This window comes from Petaurus breviceps, unplaced genomic scaffold (assembly GCF_028583685.1).
Source record: "Petaurus breviceps papuanus isolate PSGF00001 unplaced genomic scaffold, PetGlider_PUasm1.0 37, whole genome shotgun sequence".
Taxonomy (NCBI): Eukaryota; Metazoa; Chordata; class Mammalia; order Diprotodontia; family Petauridae; genus Petaurus; species Petaurus breviceps.
In genome coordinates, this window is record NW_027186296.1 from 40089946 (window position 1) to 40108053 (window position 18108).

The window sequence follows — 18108 nt, forward strand, 5'->3', positions numbered from 1 at the left end:
AACATACTTTCACAGTGGTCGAGTTGTAAAGAAGAATTATAAACAATGGAATGAACCACGCAAAAGAAGAAACAAAAGAAAACAAAACAAAAGAGAGAGAGCAAGCAAAGAGTTTGCTTCAGTATGTATTCAGACTCCTTAATTCTTTCTCTGGATGTGGATAGCCTTTCCCATCAGGAGTCTTTTGGAGTTGTCTTAGAACCTTGCCTTGCTGAGAAGAGACAAGTCTGTCAAAGTTAGTCATTGAACAGTGTGACTGTACCTGTATACAATGTTCTCCTTATTTTGCTCCCCTAACTCGGCATAGGTTCATATAAGTCTTTCCAGGTTATTATGAAGTCCATCTGCTCCTTATTTCTTATAGCACAATAGTATTCCATTCCATTCACATATCACTACTTGTTTAGCCATTCCCCAATTGATAGGCATCCCCTCAATTTCCAATTCTTTGCCACCACAAAAAGAGCTGCAATAAATATTTTTGTACTTGTGGGTCCTTTTCCCATTTGTATTATCTCTTTGAGATACAGCACTAGAAGTAATATTGTTGGATCAAAGGGTATTCATGTTTTTATGGCTTTTTGGGTATAGCTCCAAATTGGTCTCCAGAATGGTTGAATCAGATCACAACTCCACCAACAATGCATTAGTGTTCCAATTTTCTCATGTGTTCTCTAGCATTTATCATTTTCCTGTTTTGTTATGTTATTCAATCTGACAGATGAGATGTGGTACCTAAGAGTTGTTTTGATTTGCCCTTCTCTAATCAGTAGTGATTTAGAGCATTTTTTCATATGCTTTTAGATATCTTTAATTTCTTCCTCTGAAAATTGCCTGTTCATCTCCTTTGACCATTTATTAATTGGGAAATTACTTGTTTTCTTACAAATTTAACTCAGTTCTCTGTATATTTTAGAAATGAGACCTTTATCATAGATACTGTAAAAATTTCCAATTTTCTACTTCCCTCCTTATCTTGGTTGCATTGGCTTTGTTTGTACAAAACCTCTTCAATTTAATGTAATTAAAATTACCCATTTTGCATTTTATAACACTCTATCTCTTGTTTGGCCATAAATTCTTCCCTTTTCCATAAATCTGACAGATAAACTATTCCTTGCTTTCCCAGATTGCTTATAGTATCAACCTTCATATCTGAATTGTGAACCCATTTTGACTTTATTTTGGTATACAATGTAAGATATTGGTCTTTGCCCAGTTTCTGCCATACTGTTTTCTAGTTTTCCCAGCAATTTTTATGAAATACTGAGTTCTTATTCCAGAAGCTGGAATCTTTGGGTTTATCAAACAGTAGATTACTATAGTCATTGACTACTGTGTCTTGTGTACCTAACCTGTTCCAATGATCTACCACTCTATTTCTTAGTCAGTACCAAGTAGTTTTGATGATTTCTCCTTTATAATACAGTTTAAAATCTGTCTGGTATGGCTAGCCCACTTTCCCTTATATTCCTTTTTCATTAATTCCCTTGATATTCTGGACCTTTTGTTCTTCCAAATGAATTTTGTTGTTATTTTTTTCTAGCTCTATAAAATAATTTTTTATAATTTGATTGGTATGGCACTAAATAAGTAAATTAATTTAGGTAAAATTGTCATCTTTATTATATTAGCTTGACCTAACCACAAGCAACTCATTTTTTCCAATCATTTAGATTTGACTTTATTTGTGTGAAAAATGTTTTGTAATTGTGTTCATATAGATCCTGGGTTTGTTTTGGCAGGTAGACTCCCAAATATTTTATAATGTCTTCAGTAACTTTAAGTGGTATTTCTCTATCTCTTGCTGTTGGACTTTGTTAGTAATATATAGGAATGCTGAGAATTTTATGTGGGTTTATTTTATATCCTGCAACTTTGCTAAAGTTATTTATTATTTAAAGTAGTTTTTTACTTGATTCTCTAGGATTTTCTAAGTCTATCATCATATCATCTGCAAAGATAATAATTTAATTTCTTCTTTGCCTATTCTAATTCCTTCAATTTCTTTTTCTTCTCTTATTGCTAAAGCTAACTTTTCTAGTACCAAATTGAATAATAGGGATGATAATGGACATCCTTGTTTCACCCCATATCTTATTGGAAATGCATCTAGCTTATCCCCATTACATATAATGTTTGCTGATGAAACCATCAACATCATTTTAAGGAAGGCTCTTTTTATTCCTATTCTCTCCATTGTTTTCAGTAGAAATGGATAGAAATTTATATATTTTTATTTTGTCAAATGCTTTTTCTGCATCTTTTGAGATAATTATATGGTTTCTGTTAGTTTTGTTATTGTTATGATCATTTCTACTGATAGTTTTCCTAATTTTGAACCAGCCCTACATTCTTGGTATAAATCCTACCTGATTACAGTGTATTGTTCTCATGATAAGTTGCTGTAATCTTTTTGCTAATATTTTATTTAAAATTTTTGCACCTATATTCACTAGGGAAATCAGCCTATACTTTCCTTTCTCTATTTTGGTTCTACCCAGTTTAAGTATCAATACCATATTTATATCAAAAATAATTTGGTAGTACTCTGCCAATTTTCCCAAATAGTCTGTATGGTATTGGAATTAATTGTTCTTTAAAAATTTGATAGAATTCGCTTGTAAATCCATGTGATCCTGGAGATTTTTTCCTAGGGAGTTCATTGATGGCTGGTTCAATTTCTTTTTCTGAGATTTAAGTATTTTACTTCCTCTTCTGTTAATCTGGACAATTTATATCTTTGTAAATATTCATCCATTTCCCTAAGATTGTCAAATTTTGGCCATAAAATTGGGCAAAATAGTTCCTAAATAATTGTTTTAATTTCCTTTTCATTGGAGATGAATTCATCCTTTTTATTTTTGATGTTGGTAATTTGGTTTTCTTCTTTCTTTTTTTAAATTAAATTGACCAGAAGTTTTATCAGTTTTATTGTTGTTGTTTTCCATAAAACCAGCTCTCAGTTTTATTCTTTAGTTCAGTAGTTTTCTTAATTTTAATATTATTAATCTCCCCTTTGGTTATCAGTATTTCTAATTTGGTATTCATTTAGGGATTTTCAGGTTGTTCTTTTTCTAGCTTTTTTAGTTGCATTGACTGATCTCCTTTTTCTCTATTTCATTCATGTAATCCTTCAGAGACATAAAACTTTGCATAAGAACCTCTTTCACTGCATCCCATAAATTTTGGTATGTTATCTCATGACTGTCCTTCTCTTGAATAAAGTTATTGATTTTTTCTATGATTTGTTGTTTGACCCACTTATTCTTTAAGATTAGATTATTTATCTTCCACTTAATTTTTTCCATGGCCCTTTGTTACATATATTTTTTATTGCATCATGATCTGAAAAGGATACATTCAATATATTTTTTTAAAGCAATTGGGGTTAACTTGCTCAAGGTTACACAGCCAGTTATTTCTGGGTTTTGATTTGATCAGCCCAGATTTGATCCCCACGTCATCCCGACACTGGAGCAGGTGCTCTTACTTGCTGAGCCACCTGGCTGCCCCTAAGCAATTGGGGTTAAGTAACTTGCTTAAGGTTACACGGCCAGGTGTTTCTGGGTGGGTGCTAAGTGTCTGAGCCCGGAATTCGATCCCCAGGTCATCCCGACACTGGAGCCGGTGCTCTTACTTGCTGTGCTACCTGGCCACCCCTACATTCAATATTTCTGCCTTTTTGTACTGGATTGTGAGATTTTTATACCCTAGTACATAGTCAGTTTCAGTGTTATGTGTCATGTATCACTGAGAAAATGGTGTATTCCTTTCTATCCCCATTCAGTTTTCTCCAGAGGTCTTCTATAATCTATCTTTTCTAAAATTCTATTCACCTCCTTAAGTTCTTTCTTGTTTATTTTGAGGTTAAATTTATCAAGTTCAGAGAGGGGGAGGTTGAGGTTCCCCACTAGTATAGTTTTACAATCTCTTTCTTCTTGTAACTCCCTTAACTTCTCTAAGATTTTGGATGCTATACTATTTGGTTCATATTTTTAGTAATGATATCACTTCATTGTCTGGGGCCTTTTAGTAGGATATAGTTTCCTTCCTTATCTCTTGATTAGATCTATTTTTGCTTTTGCTTTGTCTGAGATTAGGATTGCTACCCTTGCTTTTTTTACTTCAGCTGAAGCATAATATATTCTACTCCAGCCTTTTACCTTTACCCTGTGTGTATCCCCCTGTTTCACATGTGTTACTTGTACATGATATATTGGATTATGGATTTTAATCCATTTTCCTGTCAGCCTCTGTTTTATCAGCAAGTTCATCCTATTCACAGTCACAGTTATAATCAGTATCTGTCTTTCTTTTCTTCTCTCTCTCCCCCCTCTCCATTTATGCTTTTTACTTCTCCCTTCCCCTGCTCAAAAGAGTTTTGCTTTGGCCACCACCTTCCTCAGTCTTCCCTCCCTTCAACAGACCCCCACCCTTTTCTTTCCCTTTTACCTTAGTACTTCTTCCCTCTTTTTTATCCACCCCCTCTCTTTTCTTTCCCCTTTCCCTTCCTATTGCCTGTGGGGCATGTTAGATTCCTATGCTTAAGTATTTTATTCCCTCCTTGAACCAAAACAAATGAGAGCAAAGCTCAAACAATGCTTATCTCCCTCCCATCTTTCCCTCTACTGTATGTTTTTGTGCCTCTTCATGTGATATAATTTACCCTTTCATGCCTCCTCCTTTCCTCTTCTTCCATTACAATCCCTTTGCTACACCTTAAGTAGGTTTTGTATCATCACATCCCTTAATTTATGCCCACACCCTCTATGTATGTTCTTTTTAAATGTCATAATAAGTATACTTCTAAATTTAAAGATTAATTTTGAAGATTAACAGTTATCATCCTCCCATAAAGATATGGAAACAGTTTGCTCTTATTGAATAACAAGGTTTTAAGAAAATTTTCCTGATTACCTTTTTATGTCTCTCTTGAGTCTTGTATTTGAAGATAAAATTTTCCATTGAGCTCTGGCCTTTTCATCAGGAAGGTCTGGAACTCCGTTATTTTATTGAATGTTTATCTCCTTGCCTGAAAGATTATACTCAGTTTTGCTGGGTAGTTAATACTTGTTTGTAGTCCAAGTTCCTTTGCCTTATGATATATCATATTCTAATCCCTCTAATCTTTTAATGTAGAAGCTGTAAGGTCTTGTGTGATCCTGAATGTAGTTCCATGAAATTTGAATTGTTTCTTTCTGGCTGCTTGCAGTATTTTCTCCTTGACCTGATAATTCTGAAGTTTGGCTACAATATTCCTTGATGTTTTTAATTTAGGATTTTTTTCAGGAGGTGATGGGTGGATTCTTTCAAGGACTGTTTTACCCTCGGGCAGTTTTCCTTGATGATTTCTTTGAAGATACTTCCCAGGCTCTTTTTTCATCATAGCTTCCTGATAGACTAATAATTCTTAGATTATCTCTTCTGGATCTCTTTTCCATGTCATTTGTTTTTCCAGTGAGATATTTTACATTTTCTTCTATTTTTTACTTCTTTAGATTTTGTTTGACTGATTCTTGATGTGTAATAGAATGTCATTAGCTTCTGCTTGTCTAATTTTAATTTTGAAGGAATTGTTTTCTTCAGTTTGTTTTTGTACTTCCTTTTCCATTTGGCCAATTTTTACTTAATTTACGGGTTTATTTTCTCCAGTTAAGTTTTGTACCTCCTTTTCCATTTGACTAATTATATTTTTTTAAGGAGTTCTCTTCAGTGAAATTTTTTTTCCATTTTTCCAATTGTAATTTTAAAATAATTTGTCAATTTTTCTTGTGCTTCTCTAATTTTACTTTTTAAAATCATTCTTGAGCTCTTCCAATAATGTTTTTTGGGCTTGAAGCCAGTTCACATTCCCTTTTGAGGTTTCAAATGTTAGTATAGTGTCAATGCTGTCCTCTTCTGAATGTGTATTTTGTTTTTCCCAGTGTCCATAGTAGGATTCTATAGTGTTTGCTTTTTCACTTTGCATTTTAATCATTGTGATGGTCTGTTTTCCAACTTTTAAAGTGGATCTCTGCTTCTGGGGCACAGGGTACTCTGACCCACTCTCCTAGTGCTGAGAGCTAGGGACCTGGTTACTGGCTTTGTGTGTTGTGGCTTCAGGTTCTATCAGTTAGAGGCTATATAATGCTTCAGCTTACCTTGTTCTGAGCTGGTGCTGGATGGTGTGGGTGGAGGCTGAGGCCTGGCCTTTCTTCGTTTCCCTGGGGTTACACTGAAACTTACTGCATTAGATATGGGGGAGGGTTGGTCTGACCATTTCTTATAGAACAGTAGTATTCCATTACATTCATATACCATAACTTGTTCAGCTATTCCCCAACTGATAGGCATCCCTTCAATTTCCAATTTTTTGCTGCCACGAAATACGCTGCTACAAATATTTTTGTGCATGTGGATCCTTTCCCCTTTTTCATGATTTCTTTGGGATACAGACCTAGTACTTCTCTTGCTAGATCAAAGAGTATGCACAGTTTTATAGCTCTTGGGACATAGTTCCAGATTGTTCTCTTGAATGGTTGGATTGGTTTACAACTCCACTAACATTGCATTATATTTTCCAACATTTATCATTTTTCTTTTAATTTCTTCATCTGAAAACTGCTTGTTCATCTCCTTTGACCATTTATGAGTTGGATAATGAGTTGTATTCTTATAAATTTGACTGTGTTCTCTGTATGTTTGAGAAATCAGGCCTTTATCAGAAACAGTGGCTGTAAAAATTACTTCCCAGCTTTCTACTTTCCTTCTAATCTTGGTTGCATCGGTTTTGTTTGTGCAAAACCTTTTTAATTTAATGTAACCAAAATTATCCATTTTATATTTCATACTGTTTTCTATCTCTTGTTTGGTAATAAATTATTACATTCTCCATAGATCTGACTGCTAAACTATTTCTTGTCTCCTAATTTGCATATGGTATCACCCTTTATGTCTCATTTATGTACCCATTTTGACCTTATCTTGGTATAGGATGTAAGATATTGATCTATGCCTAATTTCTGCCCTACATTTTCCAGTTTTCCTAGCAGTTTTTGTCACATAATGAGTTGTTACTCCAGAAGCTGCAATCTTTGTGTTTATCAAACAGGTTACTATAGTCATTTGCTCCTGTTTCTTGTGTAATTGATCTATTCCACTGATCTACTGCACTGTTTCTTAGCCATTACTAAATAGTTTTTATGATTGCTGGTTTATAATACAGTTTTAGTTGTGGTACCTCTCTCCCATCTTCCTTTGCATTTTTCTCCCACTAATTCCCTTGATATTCCTGATCTTTTTGTCCTTCCGGATGAATTTTGTTATTATTTTTTTTAGCTGTATAAAATAATTTTTTAGTAGTTTGATTGGTGTGGTACTGAATAACTTAGTATTGTCATTTTTATTATATTAGCTTGCCCTGCCTATCAGCAATTGATATTTTTCAAGTTATTTAGATCTGACTTTATTTGTGTGAAATGTATTTTGTAATTGTGCTTATATAGTTCCTGGGTTTCTCTTGGCAGGTAAACTCCCAGATATTTTATATTGTCTACCATTATTTTAAATGGACTTTCTTTTTCTATCTCTTTCTGCTGGGCTTTTTTGGTAATATATAGAAACGTTGATGTTATATGAGTTTGTTTTATATCCTACAACTGTGCTAACGTTAATTTTTTCAATTAGTTTTTTAGTTGATTCTCTAGGATTCTGTAAGTATACCATATCATCTACAAAGAGTGATAGTTTTATTTCCTCATTGCCTGTTCTCATTCCTTCTATTTCATTTTATTCTCTCATTGCTAACTAAAGCTAACATTTCTTGTATAATATTGAATAACAGTGGTGAGAATGGACATTCTTGTTTCTTCCCTGATCTTATTGGGAATTTTTCTAGCTTATCCCTATGGAATATAACGCTTTCTCGTGGTTATAGATAGATACTACTAACCATTTTAAGGAAAATTCCATTTATTCCTATGCTCTCTAGTGTTTTTATAGGCATTGGTGCTCTATTTTTTCTACATCTATTGAGATAATAAGATTTCTGTTATTTTGCTATTAATATGGTCATTTGTGCCAATAATTTTCCTAATATTGAACCAACCCTGAATTCCTGGTATAAATCCCACCTACTCATGTAGTATGTTGTCTTGATGATAAGTTGCTGTAATCTCATTGCTCTTATTTTAATTAAAAAATTTTGCATCAGTATTCATTAGGGAAATTGGCCTATAATTTTCTTTCTCTGTTTTGGCCCTTCCCGGTTTATGTATCAGCATCATATTTATGTCATAAAAGGAATTTGATAGGACTCCTTCTTTGTTTATTTTTCCAAATATGGTTTTGGAATTGTTCTTTAAACATATGGTAGAAATCGCTTATAAATTCATCTAACCCTGGACATTTTTTCTTAGGGAGTTCACTGATGACTTGTTCAATTTCTTTTTGTAAAATAGGGTTATTTAAGTATTTTATTTCCTATCCTGTTTATTTGGGGAATTTATATTTTTCTAAATAGTCATCCATTTCGCTTAGATTTTTCAGGTTTTTTGGCATATAGTTGGGCAAAATAGCTCCTAATTGTTGCTTTTATTTCTTCATCATTGGTGGTGAATTCACACCTTTCATTTTTGATACTGGTAATTTGTTTTCTTTCTTTCTTTTTTTAATCAAATTAACCAAAGATTTGTCTATTTTATTATTGTGGGTTTTTTTTTCATAAAATCAGGTCTTAGTTTATTTATTAGTAGTTTTCTTAATTTTCATTTTATTAATCTCCTTTGCTTTTCAGAATTTCTACTTTGGTATTTAATTGGAGATTTAAAATTTTTTTTCCTAGCTTTTTTCCAGCATGCCCAATTCATTGGTCTCTTTCTCTTTTTTTTCCTTTTTTTTTAAAAGGGCAATTGGGGTTAAGTGACTTGCCCAAGGTCACATGGCTCTTTTTTTTATGTTAAGTATCTGAGGCTGGATTTGAACTCAAGATTTCCAGAACAGGCCAGTGTTCTGTTCACTGCGCCACCTAGCCACCCTCTATTTTATTCATGTAATCATTTAGAGATATAAAATTTCTCCTAAGAACTGCTTTGACTGCATTTCATAAGTTTTGGTATGTTGTCTCATTATTGTCACTTTCTTGGATGAGATTATTGATTGTTTCTATGATTTGTTGTTTTACCTGCTCATTCTTTAGGATTAGATTATTTAGTTTCCAGTTAGTTTTTATATGACCTTTTACTACACGTAATTTTTATTGCATTGTGATCTGAAAAGGATGCATTTAACACTTCTGCCTTTTTGCATTTGATTTTGAGGTTTTTATACCCTGGTCATTTTTTGTGTAGGTGCCATGTACTTCTGAGAAAAAGTTATATTCCTTCCTATCACCATTCAGTTTTCTCCAGAGGTCTATCATATCTAACTTTTCTCAAATTCTATTCACCTCCTTAACTTCCTTCTTGTTTATTTTGTGGTTAAATTTATCTAGTTCTTAGAAGGGAAGGTTGAGGTCCCCCACTAGTATAGTTTTTTTATCTGTTTTTTCTTGTAACTCACTTAACTTCTCTAAGAATTTGGATGCTATGCCACTTGGTGCATATATGTTTAGTGCTGGAATTACTTCATTGTCTATGGTATCTTTTAGCAAGATGTAATTTATTCTGTTATATCTTTTAATTAGATCTGCTTTTGCTTTGAGATCAGGATTGCTACCCCTGCTTTTTTTTTTTTTAACTAAAACTGAAGCATAATATATTCTGCTTTAGCTTTTTACATATACTCTGTATGTATCTCTCTGCTTCAGATGTGTTTCTTGTAAACAGCATATTGTAGGATTCTGGTTTTTATTCTACTCTGTTATCTACTTCTGTTTTATGGGATAGTTCATTCCATTCACATCCACAGTTATGATTACTATGTATTTCCTTCCATCCTATTTTCCTCTATGTTTATACTTTTCTCTCTCCTTTCACCCTGTCCCTTTTCACTAGTGTTTTGCTTCTGAACACCACCTCCCTTTAATCAGCCTTCAGTTGTAAGTTAAAATTTTATACCCAATTGAGTATGTATGTCATTCCCTCTTTGAGCCAAATCTGAGGAGAGTAAGGTTCAAACAATGCTTGCCCCCATTCTTTTATTAAGGGGATTTGTTCTGTGAAGTTTGGATTCATTCAAAGGACTGAACATGAGGACCTGTAGGGCCACATGTTTTTATTTGTGATTTATGCACCTGTGTGATTCATTCGCTTACAGTATAAACTCCAGTAACCTGTTACAAAACCTTAAAGCACAATATGCCTATTATTCTTTAGTCATCTGCATTTTTCAAGTTTTAACTTGAAACTTTGGTGTACAATTGTGCAAAGCCTTGAATGTGGTATCTAAGGTTTTCTTATAGTCCTCACTAATCATGGTCTGATACTCATTTTCTGCATGTTCTGTGATTTTAATAAATTCCTTGGCAGTTTGTACATCATCAGTAACAGTACAGTTGAGTCCTGGATATCTTTGTGACTTACTATTTGAACATTGCCATCTTCATTGTTTTGGAGTTGAATCCTTAGGACTCCAACCACATGAGACGTAGGTGGTGTGATAGTAAACTTCTGCTCTGATTTCCAATTACCATTCTAGAAATTTTTATGGCTGAAATTGGTGACTCTCAGTAGAGACAATAATAGCCTTTTGCCCATATGTAATTTTGGCATAAACAGTATAGAAGCCATTAGAATATTGATCTTTTACATAGGCCCTTAATTTATTGTCACAAGATATCCTCCATGACTTCAGAGCTCCATCTGTGTCCTTAGGTTGGGGGTTAACTGTTTATTTCCATAAGAATTATCCTGGGGGAGTATGAGTGATGGACTTGGCAGCTATCTGTACCTCCTCATCCAGCATCCAGTTGTTGAAGTTGGCCAGCTTGGGCTGCTCTGGCCCAGCCTGGTGGCTCGTGCAGAAATTTTCTTAAGGAAAAAAAAAGATGAATAGATTTGAAACTCAAAAAGTACTTTGATAGGAGATAGCTTCTCATAACAAAAATCTGAACATGGGAAGAACACCTGAGATCTCTGCAAACAAAAGTTGCTAACCTTGAAGAAAGTGTCACAGGACAATTCGGAAATTGTTGCTCTTCCAGAAAAATATGATGAATAAAAGTCCTGAGTAACATACTTAAGCAAATCATTCAGGAATGCATTGTGGGACAGCAGCAGCACTAGACTCAAGATCACGTCCAGCGGGAGGCTGATGAAGGAGCTGGAAGAAATCCACAAGTGTGGGATGAAAAACTTCTGTAACATCCAGGTTGATGAAGCTAATTTATTGACTTTGCAAGGACTCAACCTTCCTGACAACCGTCAGTATGACAAGGGAGCCTTCAGAATCGAAATCAACTTCCCAGCAGAGTATCCATTCAAACCACCTAAGATCACTTTTAAAACAAAGATTCACCACCCTAACATTGATGAGAAAGGGCAGGTCTGTCTGCCAGTAATTAGTGTTGAGAACTGGAAACCAGCAACCAAAACTGACCAAGTTATCCAGTCCCTCATAGCACTGGTGAACGACCCCCTGCCCGAGTACCACCTTCGGGCTGACCTAGCGAAAGTGTACTCTAAGGACCGTAAAAAATTCAGTAAGAACGCTGAAGAGTTTGCAAAGAAATATGGGGAAAAGCCACCCGTGGACTAAATCTTCTGTGATTGATTCCAAGCAGGGTGAGCGGAGACCCAGAGCAGTGCATTTCCAACACCCTGCAACCAGGACTCTTTGGGAAATTGACAGAGACTACCTCCTGGCATTAACTTGTGGCAGTTACTAACTTTCTACAGTTTTCTTAATCAAAAGTAATCTAGGTAAACCTGTAAAGAAAGGATTAAAAATTTAAGATGTTCTAGTTCTGAAAAAAAAAGTCATTTCAGGGAAATTCCTCCAAATTATTGGAAGCAGAAAACAGAATAGAGTCTATGTATTGCTACTACATAAGCAATGTTCAACTCACTTCTCACTTAGAAATGTTGTCTTTGAGTTTGAGTTCAGTATCACATTTTGAAAGTAGTCAGAAATAATACCTTCATCTACCAAAAAAAAAAAGTTTGCATATTGCTACTCATTCATGAGAAATGAAAGAGAAGACTACAATATAATCTGAAAATCAATTTGGTCCTCTAAAATAAAATATTCTGCTAAGTCAGGAACAGCAAAGACTAATGAAAAAGATGGTATTGTCAATAAAAGAGAAGCATTTCAGTTATTTTCAGAGTCAGAGATGATCATGAAATAAAAGTAACTTAAGGGAAACGCGTCCACATAAAATAAAAAGATCAAATGAGTGAAATCAGTGTTTACACTTTTCAAGGATAAGACCAGACTTTTTTTCTGGGGGGACGGGGAATGAGGCCATTAGACCTCCTATGAAACAAGATAATATTTGTAAAGTGCTTAGCACAGTACCTGGCACATAGTGTTGTTATATTCAGTTGTGAACTACTCTTTGTGACCCCATTTTGAGGTTTTCTTGGCAAAGATACTATAGTAGTTTGCATTTCCTTCTCTGGGTAATTTTACAGTTAAAGAGCTGAGGCAAGCCAGGTTAAGTGACTTGCCCAGGGACACACAGCTAGTGAGTAGCTGAGATCAGATTAGAACTTATGAAGATGAGTATTCTTGATTGCAAGCCCAGTGCCCCATTTAGTAAAGCACAATAGAAATATTTTATTTCCTTATACAAAGGCCACTAAGAAGAGGTACTTTGAATATATAATGAATATAACATAATGAATCATGAATATGAATAATTCTGAAAAACACTGGAAGACTTTTATGAACTGATTTAGAAAAGTAATAGAACAATATATGCAATGATTATTACAATATAAATAAATACAACACTAGAAAACAATTCTAGTGTTTTCAGGCCAAATAGAGTGTCCAGTGTTTTTTCCAGATGACTGATACTAAAACACTTCTTTTCTTTGTTGTTAAGAAGTGTTGAACTGTAGTACCAAAAGGTTGCATATGGTATTTCAATTGTAGTTTCCACATTAGATGGTTCTGCTTAAAATGTTTGAGACAAAGTACTATGGTGAAGGCTATTTATAGGGAATTGATTATGGTATCTACAAAATGTAGTGATTTTTAAAAAATGAGTAAGCAGATGAGGGAGATTATTAGTCTTTTTACTCAGAGAACAGTCTTAACCTCCTGTGGGTCAAAACAATATTGGTCTTATATGTATAACAGAAGAATTTTTTTTAACAAACTAACATAACAGTATCATACTAACTTGGTTCATATTTGGCCATAGGAAGGAATGATGACAGTCAAGTCAGCAAGCAGTTATTAAGTGTCTTCTGTATGCTAGGTTCTGTGTTGCACACTGGGGTTACAAAGAAAGAGTAAGATACAGTCTCAGCTCTCTAGGAGATTACTGTCTAGCGCACAGGGCAGCATGAAAACAACTGTGTATAAAAAAGATCCATTAGGATAAATTTGAGATAATCTTAGAGAGAAGGTACTAAGATTAAAGAAGCTTCTTGCAGAAGGTAGAACTTTAACTGAGACTTGAAGGGAAGCCCAGAAAGCCAGGAAGTAGAGGTGAATGGGGAAATTGTTCCTGACATGAAGGAAAGCTGGAGAAATGCTCACAGTTCAGAGGTTGGTGTAATTTCTGGAAGGAACAGGAAGCATCAGAGTATATAGCAAGAGTAAATGGTAAGCAGACTGGAAAGGTAAGGGTTAAATTTATGAAGGTCTTTAAAAGCCAAAAAAAGTGGCTTTTTAATTTGATACAGGAGTTGATTGAATAGGGGAGTTGACATGGTCAGACTGTTTGAGGAAGATCAGTTGAGTTGGAAGATGAACTAAATAGTAGGGAGGAATTTGTGGCAGGCAGACCAATCAGCCAGCTATTTCAGTAGTCCAGTAATAAGGTCATAAGGGCTTAAATCAGGGTGGTGGCAGTGTCTATGGAGATGGGGTGTTTCAAAGGTAACATCGACAGAAAGAACCTGGGAACAGATTGGATATAGGGATGAGAGTGATAAATTGAGACTGACGCCTAGTTTGTAAACCTATATTACTAAGAGAGTGATGATGATGATGATAATATCCTTGGTAAACTAATCTGTGTTAGAGAAATTCTTTAGAAAGCAAAGTACAATGTAGTCTTCCTGGTTTTATGGAGCTATGGCTATGAAATAGCCAGTACTCCTGGTGACCTTTAATATGATGCAAGATGTGAGTATAAAAGGAGATAGATAATGTGTGTGAATTCCTTTGACAAGTTTAAAAGTACTGTATAAATATCAATGATTGTTATTATTATTTTCATCAGTATTATTGGATTTTTTGTTTCTAGAAAGTTATTTCTTTTGGGATTTCTTCACAAGTGATTTTAATTCCCTCTGATTTGGGGAAATCTCATTTTTGTCTACAGTAGTTGCTGTATATCTTTACCTTTTGATGTTTAAAAGAAATAAATTACATATAAATATTATCTCTACTGCTCAAGTAAGAGGCTTTTATATAGGCCTCAAAATAAAAAAAGTAATTTTTATGTTTTAGGTCCAAATTCTTTTTTTTAATCTTGAAAGCTATACTTCATTATCCTGTTTTATCTACTTTATTGAATGTTAATCTGGTCTGGGTATATTGTTTTCAGATTGCTTCTTGAAAACACTGTTATTCAGTCCTTAAATAAATATTTTTAACCAACTAGCTTTGTTTACTGAAAGGTTAATTTCCTTGTTTGTACTTCTAAGTGACTTTCCCAGGGCTTTATAGGTAGAAAATGGTAGAGCAGGTTGGAATCCAGACCCTCTAACTTCAAATTCCAAACTCTTAAGACCTTTTGTTGCCTTTTGACTCAAAAATTTCTCTCTCACTTAATACTTTTGTGACCTCAGGCAAGTCACTTCTCTTCTGGGCCTCATTTTTCTCATTTGCAAAACTGGATGTTCCTAAGGTCCCTAAGATTCCCCTATCTTTAAATCCTACCATTTAGAATTCTACACTGAAGGATTTTATTCCTTATTGTGAAATCTCTATAATATTTTTTGTTTTTGTTATTGCTTTTTTGGAGGGGGAAGGTAGGGCAATTGGGGTTACAAGGTCACATGGCTAGTTTTTTTTGTGTTAAGTATCTGAGGTCAAATTTGAACTCAGGTCCTCCTGACTCCAGGGTTGGTGCTCTATTCACTGTGCCACCTAGCCGCCCCAATCTCTATGATATATTTTTTTAAAGCAACCCTTAGGGCAACAGTTTTACAAGTTGGATTTGACTTTATATCTTGCTTTTCTACAGACAAAAAAGATATGAGAAAATCAGCATAACTGGTCAGTACATTAAAAAATCTGGAAACACGTGCAACGTGTAGTGCCTGTGAACCTCCCCCTCCCATGAATGGGTGGGTTGGGGGTGTCTTCTCATATTTCTTCATTTGAGTGTTGTTTAATGCGTATAGTTTTGTTACATCTATGTTTGATTTTTTTGTGGGTGGTTTGTGTTTTCCATTCTACACTGTGCCCCTTGGATGGTAACTAAGTTCCAAATATTCTTTTTAGCACTATGGCCTACTAGTTCATCAACCTCCTCTATTCTGTCTTTGCTCCACCTCATTCTCATACAGATTGTCATAGCTTTTATCAGTTATCATCTGTGATGGTTCTATCTCCATAATCTAGAACTTGGTCTGGGGAATATAAATACACAAAAACTACTCAAAGAATTTATATTTTGGTTCTGAAGAAAGAACTCATGTGTTTTTTTTTTTAAAGATAACTCAGCAAAGTAAGATATTACATATATAGAGGTGATACAGACAGTAAGTCTGTAGAGATTGTTAGGTGAAGGAAAGATCACTGTGGACTTAAAATATTCAGCCAAAGTTTTATGGAGGAGTTAGAAATTGGGCTGGGCCTTAAAAAATGGTAAGACATAGGAAAGTGGGAGTGGGGAGAAGGGATATTGCAGGTATGAATAATATGGTGAAAACCTGGGGGGAAGGGAAGTAATGCTCATTTTCTGTTCCAAACTCAGTTAGCAAAACAGTTGGCTTAGTTTGGCGTCTTTGCAGGATAAAAAGGTTTGAAAAAGGAAGGTAGTGAAAAATAACTTCAGAAATATAAGTAGGAGTCAGATTATGAATGACCTTGAATACCTGATTCCAGAGTTTTTTTATTTCATTCTGTAGCGATGGGAAAATCAATAAAGGTTTTTGAGTAGGAGGAGATATTTTATTTCCTACTATGTATTCTGTGGAGTCAAGAGTTATTTTATAGGGTGTTATAGAGATCCAACCATTATTTTAAGAGAAAGTTGGTTGCTTTGATTTCTTAAATGAGAAAGTGCAGATACTATGGGTATTATTGATCCTTGATGGTAAAAGTGCATAATAAATTCATGCATGGTTTTCTAAATGAGCCCTGCATGTACAGTTTTATATATTTTCCTCTTCAGTCTTATTTTCACCTTGGAATTCAGCAGGTATATGTTTAGTATGTAGAAATCTGATCATATCATTTTTCTACCACTCATTCAGTCCATGATAAAAACCAGACCAGAATTTTAGTTTTTTGTTTTTATTCTTGAAATTATTTGCCATTTCCAAAGGTTTCAGCTAGCTATTTTAAGAACTATTCTTCGGGGCGGCTAAGTGGTGCAATGAATAGAGCACCGGCCCTGGAGTCAGGAGGACCTGAGTTCAAATCCTCCCTCAGACACTTAAAACTTACTAGCCATGTGACCTTGGGCAAGTCACTTAACCCCAATTGCCCTGCCTTTCCCTTTCAAAAAAAAAAAGCAAAAAAAAAATAAATATTCTTCCTCATATAGTAACCTAGTGTGTGGGTAGAGCCGGGTCTGACTAAATAGAAATATTGCTTCATTGTTGACCAGTTCTTGACACTCTAAAATGGGAAGCTCCAGTTTGATTTGGCTTATCTTACCTTCTTCCACCTTGATTTACAGACCAAAAGATTTTTTTCTTAGAAGGAATGTATTTATAACAAGTAATAATTTTATTTTAAAGTGTTTTTTGCCTCTTAGTATAGTGGATTACCATACTCAGTACTCTACTGAATTTATAAAAAGTGAAATACCAGATAAATAATCAGGACAGATAACAGATGTTAGAAAATATCAAGCTGAAGACCACTTGATGATGCCATTTATTTTGTATATTTTGAGTAATTAAATTAATTTTGTTTTATGTTTTTGTAATTAATTTTTTAACTATGTTTCCTTTTTCTTCTCCTAGGTTTCAAATATCTTCCTTTGCTTCTAAGTCCTTCAGACTGCTTGTCCTCCAGGAACTAATCAATGGATTTTTATCATCTGAATGTGCATTAAGAGCATGAGTATGGTGCCAAAAGACCTTCTTCCAATTCTCTGACTATGGTCCAAGCTTGATTCAGTGATTCATTTGGATATATTTCTGTTTTAAAGAGAGAAGTACACATTGTTGCCATTCACCTGGCAGAAAGACTACATTGTAAGATCATGGACCATACTAATAGGGAAAAAGATGAAAGACAACGTACAAGTAAACCCATGGCACAAAGGAGTGGACATCCTTCTCGACCATCTAGTTCCACTTCATCATCTGGGGTTCTTATGGTGGGACCCAACTTCAGGGTTGGCAAGAAGATAGGGTGTGGGAACTTTGGAGAGCTCAGATTAGGTAAGAAATGACTTATTTAATGGACTTGTAATTAATGACCAATAACCTGAATAAGTTTTGGTGTATTCTAAGACAATTATTTACAATTAAGTGAGAGGCTATTGTTTTGTTTTCATTTTACTGTTTTTCTTAGTAGTTAGCTAGGACTTATGGTATAAGAGCTGTTACCAGTTGGAACTATGCCGATTCCATGTTGTACATTTCTCACTTTCTTTCCCTCTAGCAAAAAGTGAATATGTTTTTTGTCAATTCATGAGCATGATCTTTGGAGATTTTCTTAAAAAATCTTTTTTGCTGAGGGTGGCCAGGTGGCTCAGCGAGTAAGAGCACCGGCTCCAGTGTCGGGATGACCTGGGGATCAAATCCGGGCTCAGATACTTAGCACCACGTCCAGAAATAACTGGCCGTGTAACCTTGAGCAAGTTACTTAAATCCTATTGCT

At 34.7% G+C, this 18108-nt stretch overlaps 2 protein-coding genes and 2 pseudogenes across 4 annotated transcripts in view; 2 read left to right on the forward strand and 2 right to left on the reverse strand.

Annotated features, from left to right (window-relative positions):
* The window catches only part of TRIP4 (thyroid hormone receptor interactor 4), a 374079-nt gene that overhangs the window by 208594 nt on the left and 147377 nt on the right, over positions 1-18108 (reverse strand). The window lies entirely within an intron of this gene.
* Positions 1-18108, forward strand: part of CSNK1G1 (casein kinase 1 gamma 1) — a 292028-nt gene that overhangs the window by 124843 nt on the left and 149077 nt on the right. For all 3 annotated transcript variants that reach the window (XM_069098331.1, XM_069098330.1, XM_069098332.1), the window contains one exon: positions 17244-17666. In XM_069098331.1, the coding sequence (XP_068954432.1) occupies positions 17486-17666 (181 nt within the window). In that variant the 5' untranslated portion in view covers positions 17244-17485. The remainder of the gene's footprint in view (positions 1-17243; positions 17667-18108) is intronic.
* LOC138168319 (F-actin-capping protein subunit alpha-1-like) lies at positions 10309-11170 on the reverse strand (annotated as a pseudogene).
* Positions 10797-12057, forward strand: LOC138168538 (ubiquitin-conjugating enzyme E2 L3 pseudogene; annotated as a pseudogene).